Below are 13762 nucleotides of genomic sequence, written 5' to 3' on the forward strand. Positions count from 1 at the left end.
GTCCTAAGTCTAACCTTTCTGCTAAGCTGTTGTTTCTGAGCTTGGCATCTTTCTCCAGTGCCATTAATAAGATTAGGAAGTTGAAGAAGCCTTGCCAGGGAACCGTTGTCCTTGAAAGCAGCTCTTTAAGCCAGCTTCATTGATATTTAGAACCTCAGTCACTCAGTCTTAATGTTACCAATTTAACTGTACATGGTTACAATGGATGGAATTACTAGTTTGTGCACAAGATACAAGATGATGTGAGATTGCAGGGTGTATTCCTACGCCTGTCTCTTAATTTTCTCTAAAGTGGTACGTCATCTGTAGGAATTTGGAACTTAAGACATAGTTAAGATTATGAAATTGTTGTCCAGTTATTCAATATGAGTAATTTTCTTTATCTATAATAGTTGCCATAGTCAATAACTAACATTGCATCAGCGGAGGGGGTTGTCCTCATGCTTCGGTTATAGTTCAGCTTCACTAATGCCCTTTGGGGAAGGAAATCCACCAATCTCACTTGGTCTGGTCTACATGTGACACCAGACCCACAGCAATGTATTTGACTCACAACTGTCCTCTGAAATAGCCTATAAAGCCACTCAGTTGTATCAATCACTAGAAATCTCAACAAAGAAATGAAACTGGACAGATCATCTTCGTTGATGAAGGCAGCAGAAAAACGATAACATGTAGTCCTGATGAACCCTCAAAGCCCTCGTTAGTAACATCTGGTGCCTAGTGCCAACATTAGGGGAGCTATCTAGTATCAATCTAGTAAATCTCTTTAGCCCCGTTCAGGACATTTGCGTCCATCCTGAAATAAGGAAACCAAAACACAGTGTTTGAAGTGTGGTCTGTACAATACCCCGCATAGCTGATGTAGAACAGTGATAATGGGAACTGCAGAAGCTGGAGAACCCGAGATAACAAAGTGTGGAGCTGGATGAACACAGCAGGCCAAGCAGCATCTTAGGAGCACAAAAGCTGACGTTTTGGGCCTAGACCCTTCATCAGAAAACACCTTTTCTGATAAGGGCCTAGGCCCGAAACATCAGCTTTTGTGCTCCTAAGATGCTGCTTGGCCTCTTATGATGTATAACAGTCTTACTTTTATGTATGATTCCTGTCATTGTAAGGGCTAGCACCCCGTTAGCTTTCTTGATTCTATGCTGTACCCACATACTAACATTTTGAAAGTCCGCTAGATTCCTTTGCACCTCAGCAGTCATTAGCCATTGAAGTAATACTCTGCATTTTTTTCCTGCCAAAGTGAATAATTTCACGTGATTTTTCATTTAATAGATTTTTGCCCACATTTGCATCATTATGTTTTCTTTATAGTATGCCTTCCTACCTATATTTGTAACATCTGCAAATTTAGCTACCCATGCCTTTAATATCCTCAACTAGTTCATTGGGCATAAATTGCAAAATGTTGAGGTTTCAGCATAGGCCCCTATGGGACGTCACTTGTCACAAGCTGCCAGTCTGTAAAAGACCATATGTGCATATTCTATTTTCTGCCAACCAGCCAACAATGCCACTGATGCAACCTTATCAATTCAGTTAAGCACTTTAAGCACAATCATTTCAGAATTCATTATTTATTCTTCTTTATCCATTACGTCTTTATCCATTCCATGTGGGCTACTATTATGAATGAATAACTCACATTACAGGTCCATTTTGTAGAGCTAGTTCTAGAGCCATCAGTTCCTTTTTCTGTGCAATAACAAAGGACTGCAAACAGGAAGAAAATGGTAAAAACTTATGTAATGTTTGTTTTGACTGATTAATGTGGTCACGGTAAAAGGTATTTTAACAAAAAACTTGCACTTCCCTTTGACAAAAGAAATAGGAAATATGTGTCTTGCCTTGGGCAAAGCATTTGATTGGTGAATTCAGCCAGGGAATAGAAAAGATAAAGGGACCTGTCTGAAAAATATAAAGTGTATTTAGTTAAACAGAACTTTTGTTTAATTCATTTCTGTCCTGTGGGCACTGCTGGACTGAGGTTTCAAATAATTCTGTATTGTAATACATGTTAGTGACAGCTAAGTGAGCAGGAAATTGTATTCCACAGACTAGCTCTTGCATCCAAAAATTATCAGGCTGTTGTTTTGAGCTTCTGACGTGGTTTGGCAAGTAATTTTGAATTTAAATGATGAAGGGCCTAGGCCCGAAACGTCAGCTTTTGTGCTCCTGAGATGCTGCTTGGCCTGCTGTGTTCATCCAGCTTCACACTTTATTATCTTGGATTCTCCAGCATCTGCAGTTCCCATTATCTTTGAATTCAAATGGCCCCAGTTTTGACAATATATCCTTCAATTATCTGGAGTCTAGTTCACATGCCTACATCAATTGATAGCAGTCTCCACCAACCCCCTTCTCCCTTTTACACTACTTCTATACAAGTGACTGCTACTTGAAATTATTCCAGCTACTGTGGATGGTATTTCTTCTAAGAAGTGAAGTTCCTGCTCACAGGACTCAGTGATCTTAGTTCTTTCAAGGACCAACGACAGTTCTGATAGGCCACTGGGAAGAAATTCAAATCTAGGAAGGACAGGTACCAATTATGGGAGAAATTGGCAGAATGGAGGAGGTCAGTTTGGTATGGGGCATTTGAAGAAAACAGGAGCAGCTCTGAAAGGGAAGAAAAGGATAGCTATGTATGGTGCTTCACAAGTGGTTTATGGAGGGGAGAGGACTGCAGCATTCATGCAAGGTGAGAAGATTGCTAGCTTGAATGCAAAGGACTAAAACATTGGGAGTTGTGAGGGAGAAAAGAATGCTAATTTGAAGTTATGGGGTTACAGGGTCTGGAAGAAGAATGACAACCTGTAATGGATTTTCAGGAAAAAGAAATGCTCAATAAAAGTTGAGCGGCAAAAGAGAAGATGCATTCCAGCTCAAACTTGGGAGAGCAGAATAATGTCATGAACTGGGAGAGGTTAGTCTGTGTGAACAGAGAAAAGGAGAAAATTACACATAGGGACTGGAACGATTGGAGTTGATGATGATGTCTCCTTTAACAGTATGGAGAAAAGGCATTGTCTGAGTACCTTTTGTGGAACTGATGACCTTATTGGTTTAATGAATTATCACTTTTTAAAATTTCCCAAAATTTGAAACACATCGATTTTCCAGAGAACCCCGATTTGAAGAATAAAAGAATTTGAAAATAACCCGAATTCCTAAATTTTGGCATAAATTGTAAGTAGGTTCTCATCATATGTCTTAGAAATTCACCTAATTTTGTTTTCTGCAACCTGATTGAAATAATTCCATGATCAGCCAAGACCCTTCATAGTGTTATGTATGCTTTTACAAAATCAACCTAAATGTTTTTAACTTAGCAGTATATTTTTATCTACACCAAGTAGAAAGAAGTTCTAAAATATCAAGAAAAATAATTAATTTCTAAAGAGCAAAGATCAAGTCATTTTGAGCATTGATAAAGAAACTGTGATTTTTAGACTGGAAAAATGGAAAACCCTATTTCATTGCAGATTCTGAAATTCTGGGAACTAAAATTTACCATACAATGTAGTTTCATGTTATTAATATTTGTTATTTCCTTATCAGGCATTCTGTATTTTTTTACACCTTCAAACAAATTACGGAATGCTTAATATATCTGCAACTTCTGTTATAAAACTATTTAACTGTCTTGTCATAGTGCTGTACTTGACCTTTCCTGAGTTACTAGCCTATTAGTGTTAGCGTCAGCTTTTATTCAATTTCTGGGTTAGAACTATGCATCATGGATTTTTATTGTTTTGACATTATGAATATGAAAGGGGAATTTTGAATAGCATAACTACATCTGACCCCAGCCAGAGATAAAGGAAGAAAGCAATTAAGAGTTCACTTCCAAATTCCTCCTACTTTCTCCCCTTGCTGTTCTTTCTATTCTTCTATGGGATGTGAGCATCACTGCCAAGGCCAGCATTTATTGTCCATCCCTAATTGCCCTTACAAGATTGTAGTGAGCTATCTTCCTGAATTGCTTTTATCCATCTGGTGTATGTATACCTATAATGCTGTTAACAACGGAGTCCCAGGATTTTGACCCAGTCACAGTAAAGGAATAAGCCCATTTTCTTCCAAACGTAAGCCAATCCTATCCCTCAGTATCTTCTCCAGCAGCTTCGCCACCACTGACGTGAGGTTCACCACTCTATAATTATCTGGATTAATGAGTACTTCGCGTCAGCATTCACCGAGGAGAAGGACATGACAGATGTTGAGGCTAGGGATAGATGTTTGATTACTCTAGGTCAAGTCGGCATAAGGAGGGGGGAAGTGTTGGGTATTCTAAAAGGTATTAGGGTGGATAAGTTCCCGGGTCCAGATGGGATCTCTCCCAGGTTGTTGAGGGAAACAAGAGAGGAAATAGCTGGGGCCTTAACAGATATCTTTGCAGCATCCTTGAGCACGGCTGAGGTCCTGGAGGACTGGAGAATTGCTAATATTGTCCCCTTGTTTAAGAAGGGTAGCAAGGATCATCCAGGTCATTATAGACCAGTGAGCCTGACGTCAGTGGTGGGGAGACTGCTGGAGAAGATACAGAGGGAAAGTGACAAAGTTGATAGATGAGGGAAAGGCTGTGGATGTCATATATATAGATTTCAGTAAGGCATTTGATAAAGTTCCCCATGATAGACCAATTGAGAAAGTGAAGTCGCATGGGGCCTAGGGTGTACTAGCTCGATGGATAGAGAACTGGCTGAGCAACAGGAGACAGAGAGTTGTAATGGCAGGGAGTTTCTCGAAATGGACAGCTGTGAAAAGTGGTGCTCCACAGGGATCCATGTTGGGACCACTGTTGTTTGTGATATACATATGTGATCTGGAGGAGGGTATAGATGATCTGATTAACAAGTCAGCAGATGACACGAAGATTGGTGGTGAAGCAGATAGTGAAGGGGACTATCTGAGAATGCAGCAAATATAGATAGATTGGAGAGTTGTGTGGAGAAATGGCAGATGGAGTTCAATCCAGGCAAATGCAAGGTGATACATTTTGGAAGATCCAATTCAAGAACGAACTATACGGTAAGTGGAAAAGTCCTGGGGAAAATTGATGCACAGAGAGATCTGGGTGTTCAGGTCATTGTTCCCTGAAGGTGGCAATGCAGGTCGATAGAGTGGTCAAGAAGGCATACGGCATGCTTTCATTCATTGGACAGGGTAATGAGTACAAGAGTTGGCAGGTCATGTTACAGTTGTATAGGACTTTGGTTCGGCCACATTTGGAGTACTGTGTACAGTTCTGGTCGCCACATTACCAAAAGGATATGGATCCTTTGGAGAGGGTGCAGAGGAGGTTCACCAGGATGTTGTCTGGTATGGTGGGTGCTAGCTACGAGGAGAGGTTGCATAGATTAGGATTATTTACATTAGAAAGATGGACGTCCTGATTGAGGTCTACAAAATCATGAGAGGTGTAGACAGGGTGGATAGCCAGAAGCTTTTTCCCCAGAGTGAGGGACTCAATTACTCGGGGTCACGATTTCAAGGTGAGAAGGGAAAAGTTTAAGGGAGATATGCATGGATACTTCTTTATGCAGAGGGTGGTGGGTGCCTGGAATGTGTTGCCAGCAGAGGTGGTAGAGGTGGGCATGATAGCGTCATTTAAGATGTATCTAGGCAGATACATGGATGGGCATGGAGCAGAGGGATACAGATCCTTGGAAAATAGATGACAGGTTTAGATAGAGGATCTGGAGCAGCGCAGCCTTGGAGGACCAAAGGGCCTGTTCCTGTGCTGTTATTTTCTTTGTTCTTTGAACAGCAATACAAGTCAAGATGGTGTGTGGTTTTGAGGGTAGCTTGCAAGTGTTTGTGTCCCTATACATCTGCTACCCTAGTCCTGCTAGCTGAATGAAGTAGTATTTGACGGAGGCTATTGATAAAAAATTTGGCAAGTTGCTGCAATTGTCACCTGTATGGTACACCCTGCTACCACTTTGTATCTGTAGTGGCTGGGGTGCCACTCAAGTGGACTACTTTGTTTTGGATGCTGTCAAGTTTTTTTGGATATTATTAGAGTTACATTAATCCAGGAAAGTGGAGGTGAAGTGCCTTCTAGATGGTGGTCGAGCTTTGGGGAGACATGGACGTGAATTATTCACGGAAAAATTCTAATCTCTGACTTGTTCTTATAGCTACAGCATTTATATGCTGGTTCAGTTCAGTTTCTGGTCAGCGGAAACCCACAGAATATTCGCAGTGTTAGAACTGTCACTGATTTTTCTTTATTTTTGTTTTGTACTTTTCTCAATTTTGGTTTACAGCTTTAAACTGAAAATGACCTTTGGACTGTGAGCAGCATCTTGCAAAGAACAAACAAGCCAGGCATGGAATTGAATTGTAGGGTGGTTTGTGATCAAACGTTTCTACAGATTCTTTGGCACCAGTGGAAAGCAATATGTTTAACAAGATAGCAGATGTTTAGCCATTAACAAGACAAGAACCTGGGAATTAGTGTCAGCAAGTCTAGGAGAACATGATTGTCAAGCAGAGGGAAAGACAGGAGAGTATGAACTGGAGATAACACAGCAGGAGGAGCAGGAAATTTGATGTTTTGGGTCAGAACCTTTCTTCAGAAACTTTCCTGTCAACTTTTCTGATCCTCCGATGCTGCCTGGCCTGCTGTATTCCTCAAGCTCGATGCTGTGTTGTCTCTGACTCCAGCACCGACAGCTCTTACTACCTCTGAGAGAGTTTGAACTGGACTTTTGGACTGTATTTCTGGGAGGAGGAGTTTAACTGTTAACACAATAGCATGAAAATTTGAAAATTCCCTGCCAACCTCCCATTTGAAAGTTCAGAGAATAGAAACTAAGTTAGAAGTATCGGTGAAACTTGCTCAGAATGAACAGAAAAGGTGGCCCTGAGTGACATCTTCAGAAATTCAGTCAAGAAACATTCATATATATGTGTGGAATAATGCATCATGAAAACTGGTTCAGTTTTTTTCAGTCATCCCTTAACTGTGTTTGTCTGTCTACCTTTTGTGTGAATGGAGCTGAAAATAAAGCTGTTTAAATCAATGGCATTTATTATATAATTTTCTTCATTTAGCTCTACTAAGGTTACTGTATTGTTGATAAACAGTTAAATCTTTTGTTTAAGCTGTAAACCCAGTGTATGGAATTGATTATTCACAGATCCTGTCTTCAAAAAGTCTGGTTAGGAACAATTGAAGTCAATCTTGAGGGACTTTTGAAAGTTTTAATGTTACTGTGTAGTGAATACACAGGTAAGAAGGCTGATTGATTCATCTGTCCGTCTCTATGTTGTAACATTGGGCAATTCAGCGATGGTTAATGCTGTTGAATATCAAAGGGAGATGGTTAGATTCTGTCTTGTTGGAGATGGTCATTGTCTGGCACTTGTGTTAATGTTACCTGCCGCTTGTCAGCCCAAGCCTGAATGTTGTCCAGGTCATGTTGCATTTTGACATGGACTGGTTCAGTATCTGAGAGATTGCAATTACTGCGCAACAAATATCCTCACTTCTGACTTTCTGCTGGGAAGGTCAGTTTTCAGGATCTAGGTATCACTGGCTAGGCCAGCATTTATTTCCTGTCCAGAATTGCCCTTCAGAAGGTTACAGGAAGCTATCTTCCTGAAATGCTAGAATGATGAAAGGGTTAAGATGACTGACCTTCAACAGCCAGAACTCTTTCCTTTTGTGACTGATATGCTTCCAATCAGTGGAAAAAATTCTCCTTGACTTCCATGGATTCCAGTATTACCCAAGATGCATTTTTGCAAGATTGCCAGTGGCTTGCTTGTTATAAATGTTTTCCCTTGATTCTGAGTGATACATTCTCCTTTAAATAGGATTTCACAGAATTGTAAAATGGTTACAGCTCATTGCACCCATTCAAACACGTCTGAAAGAACAGCTCAGCTGGTCCCACTGCCTTATCTTTTTTCCTGTAACTCTACATTTTTTTCACACTAGATTCTATAAATTATTCATGTGATTGTCATGCTGATGTGGAATCACTGTGTTCTTTCAGTCTCCTGTTTTTCTACTTTGGATTTCTGCATCTGCAGTTTTTTTGTCATCTACCATCCACTCTCGTTCACAGCTGCACACTTCCCTTCTCCTGTCAGTGGTGCCTTTCATCTCTCCCATATTTCCTCCTCCTCTCTACAATCTTACTTACAATCTTCTCCCTCCATATTCTATCTGCAGGAACTCTTCTCTCCTCTTACTTATCAGCCTAGAGTTCCTCCTTTATCCTTTTGTAGTTCTAGCAGCAGCATGGCAAAAATCTGTCAATGTGCTTGCCTCCTCCTATTAACACTGACACAAGTGTGCATTGGCACTCCTATTGCGTTCATGCTGGCACTTTTAATCCCATCCCAGGTCTCTGTTCTCCAAATCCTACTCTTTGTGTCTTTCCCAAATTTACATTGGCAGTGTTCTTTCCTTCCTGCCATGCTGGTAAGTTTAATCTGCCCAGCATTGAAAGCCTTCAGTGGTATCAAGGAAGTAGACCTTTAATGTGCTGAAAATAGTGCAGATGTTCAATTCAAATTAAGTTACCTCATGTTCAGTAGCAGTCTGCCTTTTCAGTACTTACCCAACATTTGTAACATTCCAGTTTCTTCACTAAAGTGTCAATATTTGAACCCTGAATATTGCAGCCAATAGGATAAGTGGAACAGCATCATACATGCATACAAGAGTCTTCCTGTAGCAATTTTCTGACAAAGTATTTTTGTTTTTCAGTCTTCAGCATCAGACATGCGCTATGAAGCTACATTTTCCACGGAGAACATTCAGGCGAAGAAGCGCCCGAGGGTCCTGAATTCCAAGTTCATGAACGAATATGTGGATGATCCTGGTTATCGTACTTTCTTGGGAAACTTCTTCCAAACACATTGCCGTCAAGGACAATAAAATCATGCTGACAGCCAAAAAGAGAGCTATTTTGATCAGGACATTGAATAAAAAGGCTGACAGATCTTTTGGATACAGTAACTTGCAGTATATTGCATTGTAATACAAATTTTAAGTGAAAGTTGAGGAATTGAAGTTAATCTATTTCTGTCATATAATGGACGTAAGGCCTCCCTCCATCCCCATCCCCCAATCTCTTTTGAAGAACATAAAGGGACGAAGAAATATCTGGAAATTTCTTCTCAGAACAAGAACTTTTACTGATATGAATGATTTTTCATGTCTCTCAAAAATAGGTTCCTATTTTGGGCCTACATAAAAAAAACATGCTTATGTGTACTAAAATATTTTTATATTATTATTGCTACGGTTTCCAGTGCATTTGTTGTGTTTGTTTGTAGCCTTTTAATTTTATTGACACTGTTACAGAACCCCTCTTATTCAGTTCTTTCGCATTTATTCAGCTGAACTTTGCAAAAGAGAAAGAAAACACCCATTGCTACCTGATGGCAGGGTTTTTTTATATATTTAATAAAAGACAGATAAGTGACAGATAGTTTGCAAACAAGTACGTTATGTTATTTTGTACTCGTCAGTTATAAAAGAAACGCTTGAGGGTTTTTAAATTATCAGGAATGCTGTTCTATTCTGTAAAACTAAGTATCTGTTTTCTCAATGAGGTAGAACACAAGAATCCAGCAGCATTTTTGAAGTAGACATTAAGGATGTTTAGTAAGAATACTTTGCCTCACTTAATGCTTTTCCTTTACCATTTAGGTGAGCAAGTTGTTATGGAGTATGGGTCATCCCCACTCAGGATAAAGGGTTTATACTTGAGCGATTAGCTATAGCAAAGGCATGTGAAGTTCAAATCATTTGAAGTGCTCTTTAAAACCAGGAATCACAGCTCCTGTATTATAGCTGTTTGGTGTAATTGTTACCTTATGGTTATTTAGTGTGATTTTCCTCTTTAAATACACTAAAGTTTATAAATGGGCAGAGTAGAATAAAACTGCCAGCATTGATTATCTTCTGGTCTTTTGAATTCATCAATTCTGCAGAATTTTTTTTGTTCAGCAGTACTGCAGCAGAAAGGGTTTATTTGTCTGTGACTGCATTTGCAGCTTTTAATAAGAGAATGCATGTGGCTTTCTATAACTCGTAGTATGTGATCTGAATTGCTGCCTTGGCACTATCAAGCATGTTTTGCCTTAAGGAATTAAAATAAATTGCAGTGTGTTTCACACAGTTTTGCACAGCACCTCCTAGAAGAAAGTCTGCATTTCGAGCAAAATTTAAGCCATAATGCCTGTTATAGCTTTGAACAGCAAATTTGAACCTCCTGTGCTTTTGAACCTATTCTCATTCAAAATCTCCTTTTCAAAAGTACTTACCAACATGCCTGTCAATTACTTCATTGAGAGAGACTTTTTGGAATATGATTCCTGTAGTTTTAAAAATATAAACTTGATTCGATGCTACTTATCAACGAAGATAATTGACTGAACATAAGAGTGAGGATTTATAATGCAAAACTCAGACCACGGTTAAGCATGTTTTTTCACCTCAGTGACCTAATTTTAATTCCAGCTCAAATTAATACAATGAAAGTTTTAGGCATCCATACATTTTATCTCCTTGAGGTTGTATCTCCATAAGGATGACAACCTCATCCACAGCGCCAACTACAAACCTTCTCAAAGTTTAAAAAAAATTATCTCCTTCGTTGGTCTGAAGCATTATGACATTGTTTATTCTACATTAAAGGTTATATGAAAGCAAATTGTTTGTTGAACACTCCTGTTGAGAAGAACCAACAGTTAAAATGCACAACCAACAATTGCTAAGAAAAAGGCCTTAATAGTGATATAGACAGTGGAACGGATTGTTGGGATATAGGCAGAAGATTTACCTTCCGTGTGTCCTGTACAGTACCTGACCTTGCAGTATTTGTTGCTGACTTTTGTTTCTAAAATTTTATAAGGCTTGGTACTGTTCACCTTAATAATCAAAAATAAAGTACAAGAGTATAGACCAAGGAAAATATACTATATTGCTATGTTTACAAGACATGAAAAAGATCCTAAATTCTTTTAAAAATTATTCTAGTTTAAATTTTAGAATAATCACTGACTGTCGAAACCATGTCACCAATCTGAAATTGATGCAAATTGACCACAGTTTCTGGAAGGATTATAATTATAATTATCAGTTGTCGTATTTGAACCTGGATATAACCTCATGGAATGTTGCACCCTTGCATTGTGTGGATCTTACAGTCCACAAGAATAAAGTGCAGCCATTGAGATGTGTCACACAGCCAGATCTGAATGAAAGCGAGCTATTGAAACCCATTATTCCGAAGTGGTGGTAACAGCTCTTCATTGCTCTTGTAGGAAAGAACAAATGTCCTGGCCAGAGATGGAGGCCAGTTGTTTCACAGAAACTGCCTTGTTAATTTTGAAACCGATTCATCCAGGAACTGTCACATAACCAAAGTTGATCTTTGTAAAACATTTTGTTTGTAATTCTAAACTACTTGTGTCTGGTAACAAGTAATATACCGTTAACATCAAGTCAGTCTGCTAGGTATCTAACAGATGACACCAAATCAGACATCACCCTGAGTTAATCCTAGCTCTGGCCTAAATCCTCTTCAAATTCTCTTGATTCTGGAAAAATTCTAGAGGATTGGGAAAATGCTAATGTAATGCTCTTATTTAGAAAGAGCCAGAAAGAAGGAAACTATAGACCAGTTAGATTAACACCTGTCTTTGGGAAATTATTTGAATCCATTATTAAGGAGGTGGTGGTGGGACACATCTTTGGACTGAGGGAGGAAACCAGAGCACCAAGTGGAAATCCACACTGACATGGGGAGAATGTGCGTACTGCACACAGAGATTACCCAAGGCTGCTAACCGCAGAGCCACCATGATATCTAATGATGTGCAAGTTAGGTGGATTGGCCAGTAAATTGTCCCATAGTATCCAGGGGTCTGCAGGCTAGGTGGATTTGCCAATGTAAAGATTGAGTACGGGCATAGGGTAGAGGCTGGCTCTGGGTGGTATGCCCTTCAGTGGGTCATTATCGAGCTGATGGAATGAGTAGCCTGTTTCTGCACTGGAGGGATTCTATGACACTTGGAAAGCCAAAATATAATCCATCAGAGTTATCATAGTTTTATGAAGGGTAAATGATGTTTCACTAATTCGCTAGAGTTTTTATTTGATGATGTAGCAAACATAATCAGTCCTTTAGATATTGTATGTAGTGTATCTCGATTTCCAGAAGGGACTTGATAAGATGTTGTGCAAGAGGTTATTTTGCATGGTAGGACCTTGTATGGTTAGTGGTAATAAGTTAGCTTGCATAGAAGATTGACCAACTGTCAGAAAGCAGAGAGATTGGATAAATGTTTTTTTTTTCTCTCTGGTTGGCAAACTGTAACTAGCGAAGTGGCCCTCGAGTCCCAACTATTTACAATCTATTAATGACTTGGATACAGGGATAAAGTATACTATGACCAAATTTGCAGGTGACGCTAAAATAGGTGGGAAAGTTAGTTGCAATAAAAAGGCAATTTCTCTAAATGGAGAGAAACTGCACAAGGTATTGGTAAGACCACATATTGGTTCCAGTTTTGGTCCCCTTGAGGTGGGATGCAGTTGCATTGGAGCTGGTCGGAGGAGGCTCACTTGACCGATTCCTTTGAGGAGATGAGCAGGTTATGCTTATACTTAAGGTAACAAGGTGTAGAAATGGATGAACACAGCAGGCCAAGCAGCATCAGAGGAGCAGAAAGGCTGACATTTCGGGCCTAGACCCTCCTTCTCTATTTTCTGAAGAAGGGTCTAGGCCCGAAATGTCAGCCTTCCTGCTCCTCTGATGCTGCTTGGCCTGCTGTGTTCATCCAGCTCCACACCTTGTCATCTCAGATTCTCCAGCATCTGCAGTTCCTACTATCTCTAGGCCTATACTTGCTAGAGTTTAGAAAAATGAGAGGAGATCTAGTTGAGGTATATTGGATGCTAAAGGCAAATGACAAAGTAGACCGGAGCAGATATTTCAATACAATCTAGAACATGAAGTCATAGTTTCAAGCTAAGGGGTGGCAGATTTAAAATAGGTGAGGAATTACCTCTTTCAATCGGTCATAAATCTGTAGAATTCTTTATCCCAGAGTACCGTAGACACCAGGGCATTGAGTAAATTTAAAGAGGGGATCGGCAGATTTTTAATTAGTAATGGTTTGAAGAGTTATGGACAGCAAGTAGAAAAGTAGAGTTGAGACTAAGAGGAGGTCAGTCAGAGCAAGCTTGAGAGGCTAATTTACCTATTCCTGCGCCTACTACTTTTGCTCTTAAAATCTGGTTTTCTAGATAAATTTTATATTCACCTGATAAATAGACAGACCTTATTAAAAGTTTGAATCTGATACGACCTCTTCAGAATAAAGAAGAGTAATTTTGGACTTGAGGTTTTCTGAAGAAGCCTTTCTAAACTCAGACAAAATTGTAAATTGATACTCTTATATTTAATTTGTATAAGTCATTCTTAATTTTTAAAATTTACTCATGGGATGTCGTCATCCCTAGCTGGCCAAGCATTTCTTGCCAGTTCCTAGACATCCTTGAGAAGGTGGTGGTGAGCTGCTGTCAAGAATTGCAGCAGTTGATTTCGCCCAAAGGGATCGAATTTCAGGATTTTGAGACACGTGGAAACAGACCCTTTGGTCCAACTCGTCCATGTGACCAGATATCCCGAAATAAAACTAGCCCCATTTGCCAGCATTTGTCCCATATCCCTGTCAACCCAACCTATTCATAAGTCATCTAAATTCAACT

The 13762-nt window shown here is 39.5% G+C and overlaps 1 protein-coding gene across 2 annotated transcripts in view; it reads left to right on the plus strand.

Moving 5' to 3' along the window:
- Positions 1 to 12681, plus strand: part of LOC125451162 (lysine-specific demethylase 4C-like) — a 378541-nt gene extending 365860 nt beyond the window's left edge. For both annotated transcript variants that reach the window (XM_048527958.2, XM_059644532.1), the window contains one exon: positions 8744 to 12681. In XM_048527958.2, the coding sequence (XP_048383915.1) occupies positions 8744 to 8914 (171 nt within the window). In that variant the 3' untranslated portion in view covers positions 8915 to 12681. The remainder of the gene's footprint in view (positions 1 to 8743) is intronic.
- Positions 12682 to 13762: the final 1081 nt, after the last annotated feature.

The sequence above is a fragment of the Stegostoma tigrinum genome, chromosome 3, assembly GCF_030684315.1.
Source record: "Stegostoma tigrinum isolate sSteTig4 chromosome 3, sSteTig4.hap1, whole genome shotgun sequence".
Lineage (NCBI taxonomy): Eukaryota > Metazoa > Chordata > Chondrichthyes > Orectolobiformes > Stegostomatidae > Stegostoma > Stegostoma tigrinum.